At 38.7% G+C, this 19142-nt stretch overlaps 1 protein-coding gene across 1 annotated transcript in view; it reads right to left on the bottom strand.

The window, feature by feature from the left end:
• LOC139714638 (DENN domain-containing protein 3-like) overlaps positions 1–17814 on the bottom strand; it is a gene marked incomplete at its 5' end in the record, with an annotated part of 39394 nt that extends 21580 nt beyond the window's left edge. Inside the window, 7 exons of the mRNA XM_071626318.1 lie at positions 2567–2620; positions 3818–3963; positions 5595–5822; positions 6507–6665; positions 13722–13828; positions 15695–15835; positions 17617–17814. Of these exons, the coding sequence (XP_071482419.1) occupies positions 2567–2620; positions 3818–3963; positions 5595–5822; positions 6507–6665; positions 13722–13828; positions 15695–15835; positions 17617–17814 (1033 nt within the window). The remainder of the gene's footprint in view (positions 1–2566; positions 2621–3817; positions 3964–5594; positions 5823–6506; positions 6666–13721; positions 13829–15694; positions 15836–17616) is intronic.
• Positions 17815–19142: the final 1328 nt, after the last annotated feature.

The following is a 19142-nucleotide window of genomic DNA, read 5'->3' as shown; positions in this document are numbered from 1 at the left end:
TGAAAGAAGGCAATATGACATCTAGCAGTTAATTGAAATGCACATGTATACACACATACACATACACTCACACACATATAAACACACATACACATACATTCACACACATATAAACACACAGACACACACACACATTAAACACTACTATGTGGTGGGAAAAACACAAATGTATGGGACCATGAATTACTTGGAATCTCAAAGAAGAAATGTATTGGCACTTTTCCAGCATGATAGATAAACTGATACGATGACTTCTTGTTTGTTTGTTCTTTTGCTTGCAATGACATAAAGAGCTGTGACTGATGATTTTTGCAGTGAGGGTTCATTCTTAAACATCCCAACTTTTCAGACTTTGAAAACAAGTTTTAAGAACAAAATATATGCCAAAGAGTTTTTTTTTCTTTTTTTTACTGTTATTCCTGTTGATAAGATGTAATCGATCCATATCACTACGAACACAGATCAAGCACACGATCCCATTCGTCCTGAGAGAAAGAGTTAGGACAGGACACCTCTGTAATTATACTCTCTTTGCAAGAAACCAGTTCCCTTTGTTCATGAAAACAGACCATTTCTGCAGATATTATGTCCACTGGTAACAATTCCATGGTAGCACATTTCTCAGATTCTAATGAATGCTCTATTGATGAAAGCTTGCATTGGAAAAAAAAAAAAAAAACCCTCACCAATTTGTAACATGATCTATGTAAAAATGCTGAAAATTTGATAGTGGATTATATTGCATAATGTTTGCCGCATTTGCGATGATCATTATTTCTGCATGGACTGATGAACATGTTGCAGCTGTTGCTTGAAAGGTTTTTTTCAGAAAGTTGGCTAGATTGACACACCTTTTCTACCATCTGGGAACTCAAGGTAAAAAGGGGTGAAGGTCTTATCCTTAACACCTGTGGTAGTAGGCAAAAAGCATCATTAGCAGCATTAACACCAAACTATACAATCATACAATATCCTATCATTTCAATGAATTTGCTCATATTTCACACGAGAGGATGTAAAATATGGAATGATATTGACTTACGTAACATATGGAATGATATTGACCTATCCAATACAAATGATGCACAGGTGAGAGACTGTGCATCAGTGGAGACACAGGATACTCAAGGGTTTTCTAATACAATGGTGTAACATGCACGAGGCACACAATGTTGCACAACATTGTGAACACCCAAGAGTTTGCTGCATTTCAGCTAACAGCATAGATCTTAAACCTGTGCATTATTTGTTTCATAAAACGGGTTTACGAACTACTGTATGACATCAGCTGGTACAACTTTGTATTTCATTACAATGGAGCTGCTCTTCAATCGGCCGTGCGGACGACCCTACAAACAAAAGCAATTATTGTTTGGGTTCATGCCACGCTTACAACTAGGCCCAGCTAGTTGCGCGCTTACACAGAGCAATCAGTAATCTGCCAGGAGATAACACGCAGTGCAATAATGCTTCTTTGCTGCACGATTTTTTTTTTCCTCCTCATGGATTACCAAAAAAAGAATATAGAGAACACACATGACTCATTTCAGAGCTTCTGATTGACTCCATTCTTAAACCTATTTCCTAAAACCTAACAATGAATGCGTTTTTGACAAATTATCAACATGTGGCTGGCTAGAGGTGTAAATGCTGAATTATGGATTTCAATGATTGAGGCATTTGAACAGCTTTGCTCACAGAAGGCTGAAATTAACCAGGTGCCAGAAAATACAGCTTTGATTTAGAAATTGTCTGCAATAAGTAACAGCATGGAAGAAATATGCATATGAATTTTCAATGAACTAATAGGAAGTCATCTCTTCTTATTATTTTATTGATACAATCAGCTGTGCATCCAATTTTTTGGACACTATCACACGAGTAGACTGTCTCATCATGGTCAAGGAAGATGACGTTCCCAGCTGGGTCTACGGAAGGTCAAGACACTGCTAAAAGATGAAGTGTGCAGTCGGTTCACAGGTAATATAGTAATGTGGACAGCGCCCTCGTAGGCAGTCACAGCAGTAAAGAGGAGAGATTTTCTTTTTTGAAGTGAGTGCTGATTTGGAGGCAATTCTTCAGGTGTTACAATGACCATTAAAAAAAAGAAAATGGCCTCATAAAAAAACAACTAGAAAACATTTTGGGTTTTCTGTCAAATCCTTGCAATTAAGATTTTGGGCATGGTCCACCATGCCATATCAGGAAATATAGATTACTATTTGGAGAAATGGTACATCGTTTTGGAAAAGCAGAGCAGATAGATATGATGTGGGTATCATATAAATATATGGAAAAACTTATATATCGTAATTGATAGTTTGAGTTATTTCAGAAAGGATGAAAATGCTCCATCTACTATCACACGTGATGTTTATAAACTCACCATGTAGTGCAGAATGGTGGAGCAAATGAATTCAGAATTTTTATTTCCTTTTTTTTTTAAATCCAGGGGATTTCAGAGACACACATATGTATGCTTCTCTCAACAGCGAATATGAGGGAAAAGAAGGCAAAGAGAAGATGAGTTTTTGCACGCAGAAGATTTTTCAAGATTCCAACCGACCTTGCTCGGCGTCGGGATATTCAACGGACAGCTCTTCTCTGACCTTATCATTGCCTGCAGGTGATCAAACAGACTAATGAATTAACCCGTTGAAGACGAGTCCCGAGAATACTTGGGCTGGGGTCTATGGGAAATGCGTGTTGTAGCACAATCAGTCCGTCCTCAATGGGTTAAAAACAAAGAGCTGGGGACTCCAACCAGAAGCATCTCTCAAACAGGAGATTCTCCCGCCTGGACCCCCTGGTAGACTGGAGACTCTAAACGTCCCTTGCAGCCAGGCGGGGTCCAGGGCCAGGTCCAGCGCCTGCTCATATTTCATAAGAGGTTTCTCATAATATCACACAAAAAGAAGTTGGAAACCTGAAGCCCCATCTCAACCAAAACTATACCATCTCTTTAAAGTTGTGCATAAGAAATACAAATGTACATCTTACAACTGTATGTGAAATACAGATTGAGTGGAAGAGCTCAAACTCAAGCAAGAGAGAAATGGAAATGGCCTTAAAGTGGGAAATCTCTCTCCAAAAGAGGAAACGTTGGAGTTTCTAAAAGAGCTATTGCCATCTTTAGCCACATATATTCTGAGAGGTACATTAACAATTTTTTACTTCCGTGCATCTATGCCTGCCAGGAATCCCCCTCCACCATCCACAAATTCAGTAAGGTTACATAATACAGTCCATAAATCATATACTGGCATATCACTCTCATATCCTGAGTTATGATGCCCTGATCACTTAAAATAATATGGGTATGTGCTTGCCCTTCTTTTAGAATAGATGGGTGATTTCATGTAGATGTATTAGTATCTAACCACCTTGGGGCACCTGAGAAATCCCTGCTTGTGACTGCCTGACATGTTGATGGTCACTTTAAATGCAAAATCTTCTCTTATGAAATCAACTTCTCTGTCATGCCAACAATGTGAAAATCAGGTGATGGGAAATGGGTGAGTTCATAGCACCTCACACCACTTTTTCCTTTGTCTCTCCCCCCCCCCAAAAAAAAAAATACAATAGCCTATTTTATCTGTCATTCTGGGCAAATACAAATTGTTAAAACAGAAAAATCTTGATTAGCACTAAACTGAAGTAATATCCAACCTAGATCTAATTTAGAGCAGTCTCTAGTCTTGGTACATAGACGAAGATATCTCTATCAAAAGAATACATGGTGATGAACATGGAGAAGAGGTATTAAAACAGATAGTGACTGATATGTCTTCCTGGCTCTCACAAGACTATATCTTACCCGATGTGTAGGGCATGTGGAATGGGGGCAGCATGAACTGGGCGTAGTCTGCCGAACTCTGACCCGCCTCGCTGAGGCTACGGGCTGCGGACACTCTACGGCGCCTGGGATCCGGGCACACCTGTCCAGCGCTGGGCTTACGGAGTCTGCAACACAGAAACAAGCATTTGTAGGTTTCTTCTTCACTTGTTCAGGCTGACTTCCATAAATAAGATTAGACGGGCAGACAGAAATAATCATATAACTTTCATAAAAATTAGATTTCAAATATAAAAGTGATCAACTTTTCATTTTTCACATTCAAAGACTAAAGACCTGGGGGGCGTTTCATCATCGAGTTTGTCGGAGGTTTTCACCAACAAATTTGCTATCAGCCAATCAGACGCAAGGATTTCAGTAGCTTTTAACAGTTGTCAGTGTAAATCACTGACAAAAAGTTTCATGAAACAGTCCCCTGGTAGCATGAGGATACCATGGAGTGTGAAGGTTGGCCCAGCTCGGATATTCAAGAATCCCCATAACGTATTGTGTACAGCTGTTTCACTGATCTCTATGCACGTACACACACGGCTGGAAAATGTATGCTGGAGTCCAGCATTGCTGGAGTCCAGCATTACAAATCCTCCAACAGTTCTAAACATTTTGATTTCTGATACATTTTTTTGATGAGTGTACGCTTCAATGTACATATTCAGTGACAAATGCTATTTGTGGTAGACGAATGTATCCCAGTGGGCAGCAAATGAAGATTGATTCTTCAAGCCATCCATGTTTCCCAATGCTACTGCATCTTTAACATTCAAATAAATAAAATGCTGGCACCAAGGTAAAGAATGGAGGCCCGGCAGGGATATATTCAAGAATCCTTACAGCAAATTTGATACAGCTTTATCACTGATCTTTATAAAAGTACGTTTGTAAACACACAGCTGAAGAATGTCAACTAGAGTCAATCCATTACAAGTATAATGCTTCAAGTGACACAACATTTGCTCCTCCAACAATTGCTCTGGTAATATTTTCTCCAAGGACTTAGGGTTAGGGTAAAGTTTAGGGTTGTGATAGGGTTTTAGGTCTAGTTTGATGTGAGGATTAGCATATGGGTATGGGTTATGTTTGTGGGTAGAAATTATGATTGGCTTTAATAGCAGGCAGATATTCCGTGGGAGTAATTGTCACAGGAGCAAATGTCATGGAACCATGCTTCAATGCACATATTGGTTGACATGCGCCATTTGTGGTTTTCAAATGTACCCAAGCAGGCAGCGGATGAAGATTGATTCAAATGGGCCACCCATGTCTCCCCACGCTACCGGATCTTTAACATTCAAATGAATAAAATGCTGGTATGAAGGTACACCATTGCTACAAAAAAAAACCTGATACAGCAAGCTGTTGTCTCTCCCCAGCATCTAACTTTATATCTTACTGAATTTTTCAGAGCCCTGGGGCCTGTTTCATAGAGAGCTACGACTGATCTTATGCTCCATTTACTGAGTGTAACTTAGTGAATCTAGCGTACGATCAATAATCATAAGTCTGTGTCACATAAGATACCTATGCTTCATTTACAGTGTAAGGCACAGGTTTAATAACAGATCAAGAGTAACTTTTTTTGAATGGCATCTATCGTAAGATTACTCTTATGATTAATCCTTATGAAACCATAAACCTGATACTATAAAATTGTGATGTAGCAAAAACTGTTTACATGTGCATATCTGCAGGGAGTCGTCACAAGTCTGTAAACCATATCACTCTGTGCATTCACACTCACCTGCTCTGGTCTACCACCGCAGACACGTTAAGACTTGGCGGGCGAATCCTCTTCTCCATCTGGGTGTAGTAGTCCTTCTTTTGGTCCAGCCGGTCCTCCCGGAAGGGTTTGAAGATCTGCGAGTGGACCACCTCGTCGTAGAACTTCCGCTCCTCGTCCGTCCGGGAGGCGACAAACTCGTCCAGCTTGAACCAGCGCTGGTCCATGCTCATAAACTCAGGCAACTCGCTACCCAGAAAAACAAACAGAACAGAATGGGATGAAGGTATTTTAATGTTGTTACATCTTAGTTTACTGTATGTGCAGGACAAATATAAGTTATTTCCAATGCTCCGCAAAGTCTCAATTGGTGACAATAGTGCATGTAATACAGGTTAGGTAGTAAGGATACAATCAGTTGCTGGATTATTCTCATTTTTTTTTTTTCTGGGGAGGTGGTTAATCATACTCTTCAGTCTATACAATGACTGTTATTAAGGAGGTTTTGTTTTGTTTATCTTTGAAACGTGAATAAAACGTGTCTTTTATTTGATAAGCATGGCTGTTATGAGCATGTGACGTTAAATGAGGGAGTCCTAATATGAAATCTTATTGGATCTATTCTTTCTTTAACCCTCTGTATGTTACATTACTGTATACACCATATATCTCGCGAGTCTAAATTTTCTAAAGTGGTTAAATTTGCGATCTTGGAGTCCTGTACTGAACGAAGAAATGTACATGCGTACGTCACACTCACATCGGGAGAAGAGTCAATATTTCAGCATGTCTTTAATTTCACGAATAGCACCCAACTCGCGAAATTCGCGAAAATAAAAACCTCGCGAAATATTTGTTGTGTACAGTAATTTCCAATCCATAGGTTTGTGTGTGAAATCTGACCCCTTGGCAGACAAAGGCTTAATTATTTACCGGAAGATGAGGACGAGCATCTCGAGGAAGGACTCCTGGATCTCCTGCTGAAACTGCCGGTCCATTTTCTGCCGCCGGGCCCGCTCCATCTCCAGGGTGGCGGGCACACTCTTGCCCAGCGTGGCCAGCTCATAGTATTTGGCCCGGGCGTGGTAGAACCTGAGTAGGGGTGTACCATAAAAGACACATTTTTAAGTATACTTTGATTTGATTTTGTTTGTTTTTTTGTCTTTTGCTTTTTTGTTTTGTTTTTTGTTTGTTTGTTTGGTTGTTTTTTTTTTTGCTTTATTTAATTTTGCTTGATTCTATGTAGTGTATATATTTTATACTTTTATGTGTAATGATCATGTATATATGATTTGTAGTATGTCATTTTACCTCGTGATGCACAGACATGGGGAAGAACAGCCATGTTAGCAGTATCATGTGCTGTGCTGAAATAGATTTATGAAATAAAATGAATGAAATGAAATGATACAATTAAAGACTAGTCTGAAATGAAGACGGATGACTGCATATATAAATGTCAGTCTCCTTTTTTGGTATAGGTTTCTCCCAAAGAAGAACTGAAGTCTTGATTGATTTCTTTTGGATAAAAACAATGAAAATGCACTGACATGTCTCTTAAAATATGAGCAAACTTAGACAAATGAGAGCAAATGGGAAACTATTTTCAGGGTAAGCCTGGCATTTGACTAAAATGTTACTATATAAAATTGGCAAAACAACACAAACATGATCATGGTAAAGTAAAAGTCATTTCGAAGTAAATTTAGCATTTGTCGCAGGAATGATGCTGTGATCAGCTAAAGGTACCTACATGTATATGTCTGCATTTGACACATTCATCAAATTCTTCTAGAATTTCTACAAATATGTCTCACTACTCTCATTTCATATACCTCTTCCAAATGAAGTGTATCTTCCAATGAGAACGTATTTAGAGGGGAAGTTTGCCTTTTATCTTGTTCTTCATTTTGGAGAGGAACATCTGCTAAATCTCAGGTTTAGCTGATTCTCAAATCTTTATCTTTTATCTAATTTTCTCATGAAATCTTTTGAAGCAAAAATGAGCACATGAATGTATATGTTGTGTGTGGGTATGGAGGGAAAGAGTCCTCAGCCCACGTACATATTGTTGCACAGATTCATCTTCCAACATGACCAAGAGAAGAAAAGACTACATGATTGTAAACAATGATGAGTTTAAATATTCTCAGATGTTCCAAAAATACAGTATATCATATGATTGAAACCATTGAATAGAGCATGATGGCACACATGATTAAATAGGGCGCTAAGAATAAAAGCTACACTCAACTTAGATCTGGCTCACAATAGAAAAACTCAACTTTGATAATGAGGCCAGCACCTGAGGGGCATAATTCTTGATAGTGATCCAAATGCAAGTGTACAAAATTAGGCTAACACAGGCCAATTATATATTTCAGCCCAGTTATTTTTGATCAACAGGAAAAAACGCGGAGGTTAATTTCATTATAATGAATGACAGGAAAATGATAATAACATCAATACAACACCAACAAAACAAGACAACAGCAACACCTAAATAAAGTAGGTCACTCAGAAAGTACTGATATTTTGAGACACTGAGCAACACAAACATGACTGCCACAATCGACTCATCGTTAAAGCCTAGGTGAAGTCCATATAGTAACCACTTACTGCACAAATTTTCCGCAGGTTGTTACCTGATCACTATTGATTGAGCAATCACATGAGTCAACTGTGACTGCAATTGCGAGTAAAATGATTGACATCTAGTGAATCAGAAATGATGTATTACTTCCTCATTATATCAGGAGTTCGCTTCAGAAAATGACACTTGTAGGTTGTATGTGTGGGGCCACACTACTGTGTCAACCGCTAATAAAATGCATTACTTCTAGTACCAAAATAGCAGTCAACTACGCACATGGTACATTTTTGTTCGTGGGTTGTTGTTGTTGTTGTTGTTGTTGTTGTTGTTGTTGTTGTTGTTATTGTTGTTGTTGTTGTTATTGTTGTTGTTTTGATATATTCATCATTCTACACTTTGCACAAAGGAGTGAGCTCTGCCAGGTACACTGAACTAAAGACTGTCAACTTTTGCATATCAAAAAGTGTACTAATGCACATAAAAAATAAATAAATAACAATTGCTGGCAAAATCATACTCGGTTAAAACATGGGAAGAATTAATATATCAACTCAAATTGCAAAAAACAAAAACAAAACAAAAACACACAATCACACACACATTTCATGTTAAACACATGCATTATCACCTACAGAGAAAAAAAAACCCAAAAAGTAATTACTGATAAACTAGACATATCGCTACGGCTACTGATATGCCTCCGCCATAATGCATGGTTCTCCTAATAGGTCTATAGTACAATGTCTTGACAATGTGTGATGACAGTTTCACACAATTGGCAAAATATTAAAAGGACAGGTTTGACACAAATGTGCTGAATGTTCACTTTCCTAGAACTAGGTTCAATTGGATGAATGATTAAAATGTCAGAGTGCAGGTATTTGGGGAACTGATGATTTTTACTTGACTTTTGACCCTTTTATAAGTTTATGCATTGAGTAATTTTCAAGGTATTGAGGAAAAGTATAATTTCAGTATCAAATGGGAAAATAGCATTATCTAAACCTGGCCTTTGACCTTTGACCTCACAGTTCCAAAGAGAATCACTGTTAGGTTGAACATGCATAAATATGTAAGTTTCATGATGATACCTGGAGTTACTTTCGACATATGGAGGAAAAAGTGCAATTTAGCACTTTCACTTGACCTTTGACCTTTTGACCTTTGACCTTTTGGCAAGAAACTTCCCCAAAAATATATATTGGGTAATACATGCCATACATCAAGTTTAAAAAAAAAAAACCTTCAGGCATATTGCATTCTAAGGAAAGTAGTGATATTTTGAGGAGTTGACCTTGACCTTTGACCCCCTGACCTTTGACCCACGACCCCAACTTCCCTACATAATCACTGCCCATCAGTACAAGCATATATACTAAGTTCCATGAAGATACCTTAAACCATTTGCGAGATATGGAGAAAAACATGAAATTTCAATTTTTTTCACAAAATAACCTGTGACCTTTGACCTTTGACCCTGTGACCCTAAAATCCACACAAAGTATTATCCCCCAAGGATATACCCTCATACCAAGTTTGATGTAAAACCACCACACGGTTCTTGAGATATCGACAAAAACAAAACGGGACGGACGGACGTACGGACGGACGTACGGACGTACGGACGTACGGACGGACGGACGGACGGACGGACGACCCGAAAACATAATGCCTCCGGCCACTTCGTTGCGGAGGCATAACAAAAAAGTAACAGCTTGCACCTACTGGGAGCCATTCATACATGTACACCCTGACCTGAGTTTAGAGGGATAGAGACAGTCAGATATCTTGTAAAAGGAAGTATCTGCATTAGACAGGAACTGAACCCGCAACCTCCTTCTAACAAGGCCACAACCCCATCCACAATACCACATTGCTGCTACTTAAATTATCATGACTTTTCCTAGTCTTTTTAGGTGATACGCTATCAGCGTATCACCTATTGTGATTGTCAAAATTTCTCTTTTTTTTTATTCTTCTTTCTTTCTGCCACATTTTGTGTCGTCAATATCTCAACAATGATATTACGGAATAACATGACATTTTCAGTCAACATGTCTCATGACAAAATCTAGCCACAATAAGGTTTTCATGACAGTAACATATCTATGACGTCATCTAGGCGCCATTTAGTGATTTTCGGACCTTGTCACATGATCGATCATAACTTCATAACTGGATATCATTTCTGTATCATTTTCGGTGGACATAAAGGTCAGGTCACGCTCTATCTTACTTTTTAACGCTAGTTACCCAGGTCTTCATTACGCGCGCGTTTGCGCGCGTCAAAATTTTAAAAGGCTCAAAACGACTTCCCAATGGGAAATCTCGAAGTTTCAGACAATTTTAAGCGTTTCAAACATTTTCTCGCGTGCGCGTCCGTCCGCGCAATTTCGCGCGCAGAGGGCGTAAGCAACATGAAAATGCATTTTTTTCAACTGATTTGGATTCCTGATACTTTGAGTAACAATATCCATTGATTTCCGATCGATGTTGACCTATAACAAAGAAATGCACTGGCGTCAAAGTTGAAATTCCGCGCGCGCGTCTTTCTGCAAATATAGTGAAAAAACATGTCTTTGTTTATTTCGGCATAGCTCTTTAAATCGTCCATTGACCCTATATTTCTATTGCATATTACAAAAGCATATGAATTGGAAATAACGTTTCAAGTACCAATATTGCCAGGAAAACTCATGACGTCATATATCATCATCTGAAATCAAAAAAGTGGAATTAATTTTTTTGAGGTACTGTTTCTGTCATTCATTTACTCGTATCTCTGTTGTTTAAGCTCAATATTATCCCAAATTCAGATATGTTGTACTTTGAACATTTGCCTTTTAAGTCCATATCATGCTTTTGATATTTGATGACGTCATCATACCTTAAATTGTGATTAAAGGTAAAGACGCAAAATCGGACAAGTTTACGTGTATTGTCTATGGGAGGTGAGTTTTTTTTTAAACCATGCATTGACTTAACAACGTTTAAGCACCTTTATCTCAGCTGATTTTGTTTCATTTCCTCTGAAACTTAAGTATGTTGTAGCTGTGACAATAAGCTGCAGTAATCATGCATTTTATTCTTTGAAATCTCCTCATGAGGTTGACAATTTTGCAATTTAAAACTGAAAATGAGAATGGAATGTGGACGAAACGATTCCTGATTCATCTTTCACGTACATAAATCTACGTTCCTCTAATTTTCTCGTCGAGACGTATGGCCGAGTGGTTAGAGGCGTCGTCTCAGAAACGTGAGGTTGCACACGTACGGGTTCGAATCTCACAAGAGCACGAAAGAAAATAATTATTTTTTTAATTTGATTTTTCTTCAATGGAGTACTAGACCTTCGTCCATGTAGAAATCACGTTCGCATGTAAACACAACTATACGCACACACTCACATAGTATCCCTTTGTTTTGCGTTGGAGACTGCATTACTTCGACTGCTGCAAAATTTTGCAGGCTGGGCTTTTCAAACTGATTTAAAATATTATAATAAAATGAAATTTGTTCATATCAATTCAGTAACACAATGTAGTTGTGGTTACTTTGTGCTGATTTATACATAGAACAAGCTATACATTGTAAAAAAGGTATTTGAATTGTTCCTTTAAGTCAGTCTTCTGTATTGATGATTATTTGTCAATTAGTGGTTTTTGTGGAGTTTCAGATAGTGATAAAAAGTATAGATGATAAGTACAGCGATAATTCCTACAGTTAGTTCAAAGTTGTGTCACAGAGGTTTGATACATACATTTAGCATTGTGTGTGTGTGTACGTGTGTATACAGGTTGGCCATATGACACATTCTAGACAATTAATCTTAATTAATTAGCAAACGTGATCAGCTATGGAACTGAATATGGTACTAATGTATGATGTTAATGATCCTAATTAAACTGTGACGAGTTTAAAGGGATAGCTTAACTGTGTGTAAAAATAAAGCAATTATAAGGAAATTTTAGGGGAATTTGATAACCATGCCTATAATAATTTCATACAGGTACTAATAGCTGCCTCATGTTCATGTGATCGATCGTCATGTCAATAGCAAACTGACAACGTACGATGAATATGTTATACTTTGAACAACTTTCAAGTCCATATCGTTATTTTCTAATTTGATGACGTCATCATGCTAGAAGGTATGGTTAAAGGCGAGATATCGAAATCAGCGAAGATTGTACGTTATGTCTATGAAAGGGGATTTTTGTTTTTTATCCATGCATTGACTCGATAACGCTCGAGCACCTTTACCTCACTTGATTTTGATTTCCTCTGAAACTTAAGTATGTTGTAGCTGAGACAATAAGCTGCAGTAATCATACATTTTATTATTTTTTTTTTTTATCTTCTCACCAGGTTGAGTATTTTGCAGCATAAAACTGAAAATGAGAATGGAAGATGGACGAAACGATTCCTGAGTCATCTTTCACATATAAGTTTACGTTCCTCATATTTTCTCGTCGAGACGTATGACTGAGAGGTTAAAGGCGACGTCTCAGAGACGTAAGGTTGCACACGTGCGTGATTAAAGGCAAGGTATCAAAAACCAGCCGATTATAGGTTTTATGTCTGCGGGACGTATTTTTCCCAAGTTGCCAGAAATGGCATAGCGACCTCAGTCGTTACAAGGCCGCTTTTCCGTCTAGCAATGCAATAGATGTTCACACGGCCACGTTTAATAGTTGAGTGGGCATTGACTTTCCCCCTGTTATATCTATACATTGTTGTGTGTATTTTTTTTTTGTCTTACCATTTCCGTGGATGACCCGTGGCCGAGTGGTTACAGAAACGGTTTGGCATGCACGCTCAATATATTTTCAAGGTGCCTATATCACATTCTTTTCTTTGTCGATCGCAGATGACCGTCATCTGATGACCACAAGCGTATCACCTAACTCGTCCTCAATGTGACGAGTTTTCATGTCTCGTTTTTTTTTTTTTTTGGAGGGGGGGTTCAAAGGTCATATACATCCCCTTCGCAAACATCACAAAATTTTTGCAAGGTTGAAGAATAGTATCTCTCAGCATCATGTATGAAATCTTACAGTAATAAAGTTCAGAGTTTTTATGAAAGAAATGAATACATAACCCCATGTAACTCGAGAATACGCTCCCCTTTTGTAGCAAGAATATGGTTGGAATTTTTTCAGGGTCAGAACAAATTCACTTGAAATCTAGTATACTGCAAAAGTGAATATTTTTGCATGAGTAACTTTTCACGCTCTGCCAAGTAAGACGAGTTTCGCGTGTTTCTAATTCTACATCATCTACACATCAACTACCACAGTATATGGAAAGCAAAAATATTCGCATGCTTTTATTTTCGCGCTAGTTTCTGGTTGCGCCAAATGCGCAAAAATTTCAACTCTGTAAAAATTTCCACATTTACCGTAATATTGTTTCCTCCTCCATCATAAAGCTTTTTCCACTTTTATCATTCTGAGGAAAGGTCTGAATTACCTACCAGTACAATATACCAGCTTATGAAAGGAATCAAATATTAAGGATTGCAAAAGGGACAAACAAACTTTAAGCATGCTTACTGCTTTTTAAACCCCTCAGCTGGCCCTTCTGGGAGTCTAGGCACCGATAAGGTGGAGCACTCATGAACAATGCCCTTCTCAATGTCCGCAATCATCAGACCCTCGATCTGGAAGCCAAGGAAAGAAACAGAAATATATAATGCTACACATAACAGTAGAGTTAGACATTTTATGAATGTTTATATCCATCCCTAACAAGCAACGTACTACCACTAAAATTTATTAAAAAGAGCTATAGAGAAGAAGAAATCTTCACAATCTTCAGTTAACTCATCAGCTAATTGCTTTATAAGGTGTATGTTCAATATCAATATATGACTACACATTATGTGGACACAAGCTCAAAATGTACAAGATTTATCAACGACAGAAAAAGTAAAGAAAAAATATAAGAGGGAAGTATTGTTTGATGCCTCTATTTGCTAAAGTACATTTTTGATGTTGAGACTTATCAACCACCACTGTACAATAGTATTGAAGTCTACTCAAGAATATCTTGGGAAAAGCTGACAATACCATACTACTCAATTTCCTTCATCATTAGATACATTGATAATTAAATTTGGAAAGTATCTCAAAGTAAATGAATTCATTGTAAGTAACGGACAATGAATCTGTGTCAAAATTATGCCAAGAAGCAACCTATACGGGCCCTTAAAGATCTGAACACTATTCTCGCCACTATTGTTAAATAGATCTTAGCCACAATATCTTGTGCCTATGCAAGAACACACATAATACCGCATTGTCAAGGGTGCTAACATTCACTGGGGTTCCAAAAAGGCAAACATGGAGACATGTATTTTGTCTCCAGCACATGTTTTCTTTATAGGTGAAACAAATTCTCTAAATCAGGATTTTCTTTTCAATTTCATTTTCTTGGGACATGGAGAGATTTGTTCAAGTTTCAGAGAGCTTCCTGTAGAATGAGGGAGACTTGGCAGCTCTGCACTGTTAGGTGGTCTTCGTTGTTTTTTTTCCACAAATAGATGCTTTTCATTCATCCATTATACAGCACCTACAAAGAATGCAGCTATCCAACTGGTTGATTGTCAATCATGCAACATGTAGTTAAAAAGTACAATTGCACGCTGTCTCTGTCAGTCATGCAATTTTGTGCGAGCAAAAATGGATATTGCATGGCTGACCTCACCAATTTCCATTGTGTATGATGTATGGTCTTTACTCATGTAATGGAACAAGATTTCGCACTCGGTGAAAGATGAGGCGCATTATAAAATGGGTTCAAGAATGTAGCCAATTGGAAGCGCTGAAATGAGTCACGTGTGCGTGCATTAATTTCTTAGTAAATGCACGGCCGGGGCCTGACGTACGTCACAATGTTTACACTAGCAGTGCGCACTCAATCAGTTGTTACAAGTGCGTCACGCGCTACTATACGCGCTGTCAATCCTGTAAACAACTTCTAGTTCGGGCTGCCACAACAGCCGGCGGCCTTTGTTGTGCATAACACGTACGTGGCGTACGTATACTCTTATATGTACGTACAGTACTTATGTGCGGGATTTCCGAGTGCGACGTGCGTAAATGTTTGGGACGAACATCTTCGGACATCTTGACTTTTGAGCGAGTGCTACATGTAGCTGACTGGTATTGACCCACAAAGGTACGTGAATAATGCTGTTAGTTTTCGACCCATTTTATAAAACAAATAATGCACAGGATTATTTCGTGGCGTTAGTGAAGGTGCGGCGCGCTCGAGAGTATTGACAATGGTGCGACATGCACGAGGCGCATACATTTGTATACTATTCAACTCAACTTCGCCTCGTTGAATAGAGCACCTCTATCTTTCACCTCGTGCAAAATCTCGTACAATCACACTCGTGACCATCCACTATTCGTATAATAGAGCTTTTGCCCACAAGCTGTGCAATCATTTACTGATGGTGATCTTGCCTCTCATGTGCTCTGACCCCTAAGGGGTCAAAGACACAACCATTTCACATCACCTGGTGGATTCTATTCCTGTGCTGGGCGTTGCAGCCCATGATAAAACAGCCCGGGGCCTCCAGGAGGTCAAGAAGACGGGCGCTAACCACTGGCACGTAGACAAATGGCCACTTGAAGGGCAGGATGAAGTTGAAGAAGCACTGAAAAAGGATCGAAATTGAACAGATATAAGATGACACCACCAATTACATCCAAATCTTACTAAAATTTGGTTATGTCAATGAAATTTGACTATGAATCTCTGCAGTCCTCCTTTTTTTTTTTCAAGCAGTTCATACATCCTTGTTACCACCACATAATTATAGGAAAAGATTTTATGAAGGGAGCACATGCTATTGACATACAGCTGATGTAGTCTTTGATGCAAATGGATGTACAAGTTCTTGTATGGCAGTATGGAGAACAAAATGCTTATCAACATTGATCTAACACCGGTAATTGATGTGCATATATCTTTATGCCTTTGAATGCTTGAGTGCTATTTGGTACAAAAAGCCCCACAATGCCGTACACAATGTAAAAAGTCCTTAAACCATTGAGGACGAGTCCCGAGTATACTCGGGCAGATGTCTATGGGAAATGTGTGTTATAGCAAAATCAGTTCGTCCTCAACGGGGTTAAAAGGGTAAAGTAGGGCTTCAAACTCTGTTGTCTCTTTGCTTCAGGTGGAACATCACAGATTGTAACTATTAAGTCATAGAAATGCACTTTTACAGAATTAAATACAGAATTCTTGTGCAGAAATGGAACACTTCTTTTAAATTTGTGCCCTTTACAGAAGTCATCAATGCTTTAATGATAGAGGGAAGTAGGTCCTTCAACAGAAAGTGGGGCATAATTTCTACAAAGAGATGAGAAATTCATATTTTGCAGGCGGAAATACATCTTTAATAAAACTCACACACACACACAAATAAGATAACTAAGAGACAGCACAAACGTTTCGAGGAAATTTAAAGGATTTGGCATCAATATGTGGCATCTAACGGCCAGAAGCTGAAGGTGACTACATTACATTATTGTTCTATGCTTTTCTGACGACTTTCACTTCTTACAGATGAAATTTTGAGGAAATGAAAAGGGCTTAAAATAAGATAACTAAGAGACAGCACAAATGTTTCGAGGAAATTTAAAGGATTTGGCATCAATATGTGGCATCTAACGGCCAGAAGCTGAAGGTGACTACATTACATTATTGTTCTATGCTTTTCTGACGACTTTCACTTCTTACAGATGAAATTTTGAGGAAATGAAAAGGGCTTGGCAAATGAAAACTACACATGTTGGGCCATACGATGGTGAGTGCAACAGATCAGTTTACTAACACATCTACAACAATTGATGTTTCTTCCACTCTGATGCAGTAATGAGCTATTCTATCAACCTGTATCTCAAAACACTTTTCAATACTAGGAGTCCAGTTTGCATGCATTAGACATTGCTATGTTGGGCAAATCCAGGCAAGCTTTCAGGTTGTTACAAAGAACCACTGCAAGAAAGTCATGCATAGGATTAGAATATGTTTTTAGTAAACAAGCCTATTGCATCCATCACACCAATCAACATTGCAAACTTTCTCTACATTTTCAATTCGGTCATCCCGCATAAGAGGGTATCTCACTGAATGGCGATTATGTGCAAATGTAGCAAATTTTATGTTTTGTCAGGATTTGCAAACAGTTGCAATCAAGTTCATAAACAGTTGCATCACAGATGTAAACAGTTTTAATTGTCGGGAACAGTTTCTCTTGTAGCAGAGACATTTTTGTACATGTTCAAAATAGCCTTGCAAATTTCTGCAACAAGAAAAACTGCCAATAAATTTGATTGCAACAGTTTACGAACCCTGACAAAAAGTAAATATTTGCTTTAATTTGATCTATTTGCAAACATTTGCCACTCAGGGAGATACCCCACGTACCTCCATGACTGGAACAAGGAGCGCAGGGTCATGTGACAGGTAGACAATCCTCTGCTGGGTGAGGATGCCGGCAATGATTTTCAGGATGTCATCTAGGGAGAAGATGAGGAACGGGAGGTGGAGCGGGACATCGACGACGGGCTTCTCCGCATCGTCCGCCGGCGGGATGCTGATGGTGAACTCGTTCAGCATGAAGGACTTGATGGGATAAAGAGATGAGAAGAGTCATTACAAAGGCTTCGAAACAAACTTTAATACAATGTGAGCTTCACTCCACTGCCTCATGGTATTAGAAAAAAGCAACAACCTGTTTTGTAAGTAAATGGGAACCTTGTTCAAATGAGAACCCAAAACACCATGGCAATTACCAGTACCTATAACTGTTATATCAGATTTTCTCACTACATCAGGGTACAAACAAAATAGGCGTGGTCAGACTGGCAAAAGATCGAGAAGATTAAGTTCGCGATCTTTAAGATCTCGAAGTTTTGCCAGTGTGACCGCAAACTTCCCGCGAAACTTCTCGCAAAACTTCTTGTGAAACTTCCCACTCCAACTAAGGATATTTCCCTCATCCCCGACAAACTTCTTGATCTGTTTGTGGGCGGTGTCTCCTAAGCATGAGGCCATTGTCATGAACAGATGTGCATTGTTACGTCACAATCACTAGCCATCGGATGGCGCACTCTTTCTTGATCCAAGTTTGGCTGCCAGTGTGACTGCATAACAAAAGATCGCAAAGACTTTGCGATGTTAAACTTCTCGATCTTTTGCCAGTCTGACCACGCCTAATGAAACATAAAGACTTGGGACCTGCAAAATCACCTACTGGGGGGGCAAAATTCTTCCACATGCTGGAGCACAACAAAAAAATGAGAGATGTTTCTGAAATAAACTGAAATCCAATTCCTAGCATCTTGCACCGGACAGGATGTTGTTGCCGTATGGAGGCAAAGCTATCTAACCGCAACTTTCTCTTTTGGATCAACTCTCCTTTAAGGGCAGAATAGGTCTTTAATGAGCTCTGTATTCTTCTCGTTGCCATCTTAAGCACAGTTCCATGACAATTTGCTCCTGTGACAATTGCTCCCATGAAATATCTGCATGCTAAGCCAAACATAAAACCTACCCACAAACATGACCCAAACCCTATAATTCTAATCCTCGTATCAAACTAAACCTGAAAGCCTATCACAACCCTAACTCCGCCCATAAGTCCTTGGAGAAAATAAGATCAGAGCAATTGTTGCAGGAGCAAATGTCACATCACCAGTAGGCATAACATCTTTTCAGCTGTTGTTCACTTTTTGTTTGATGTGCTATCAAGGCTACAAGATCCATACAAATAGTGCCCTTGGGCTGCCATGATGGATAACTTAAACGCGGTCTACATTTCCTAATCACTTGCCCGATGGTCGTGCAAAGTTTTTTGTTTTTTACAACTTTGAGTGCCAATCCTTTCACTTGTGGCAAATTTACTTTCTCTTTGAGAAAGACAGTGATGACTTTCTCTTCAAGATATTTTT

The sequence above is a fragment of the Diadema antillarum genome, unplaced genomic scaffold (assembly GCF_040938485.1).
Source record: "Diadema antillarum isolate AM-2024a unplaced genomic scaffold, OU_Dant_1.0 seq00002358_RagTag, whole genome shotgun sequence".
NCBI classification, from domain to species: domain Eukaryota; kingdom Metazoa; phylum Echinodermata; class Echinoidea; order Diadematoida; family Diadematidae; genus Diadema; species Diadema antillarum.
This window is presented reverse-complemented; position numbering and strand designations above follow the sequence as displayed.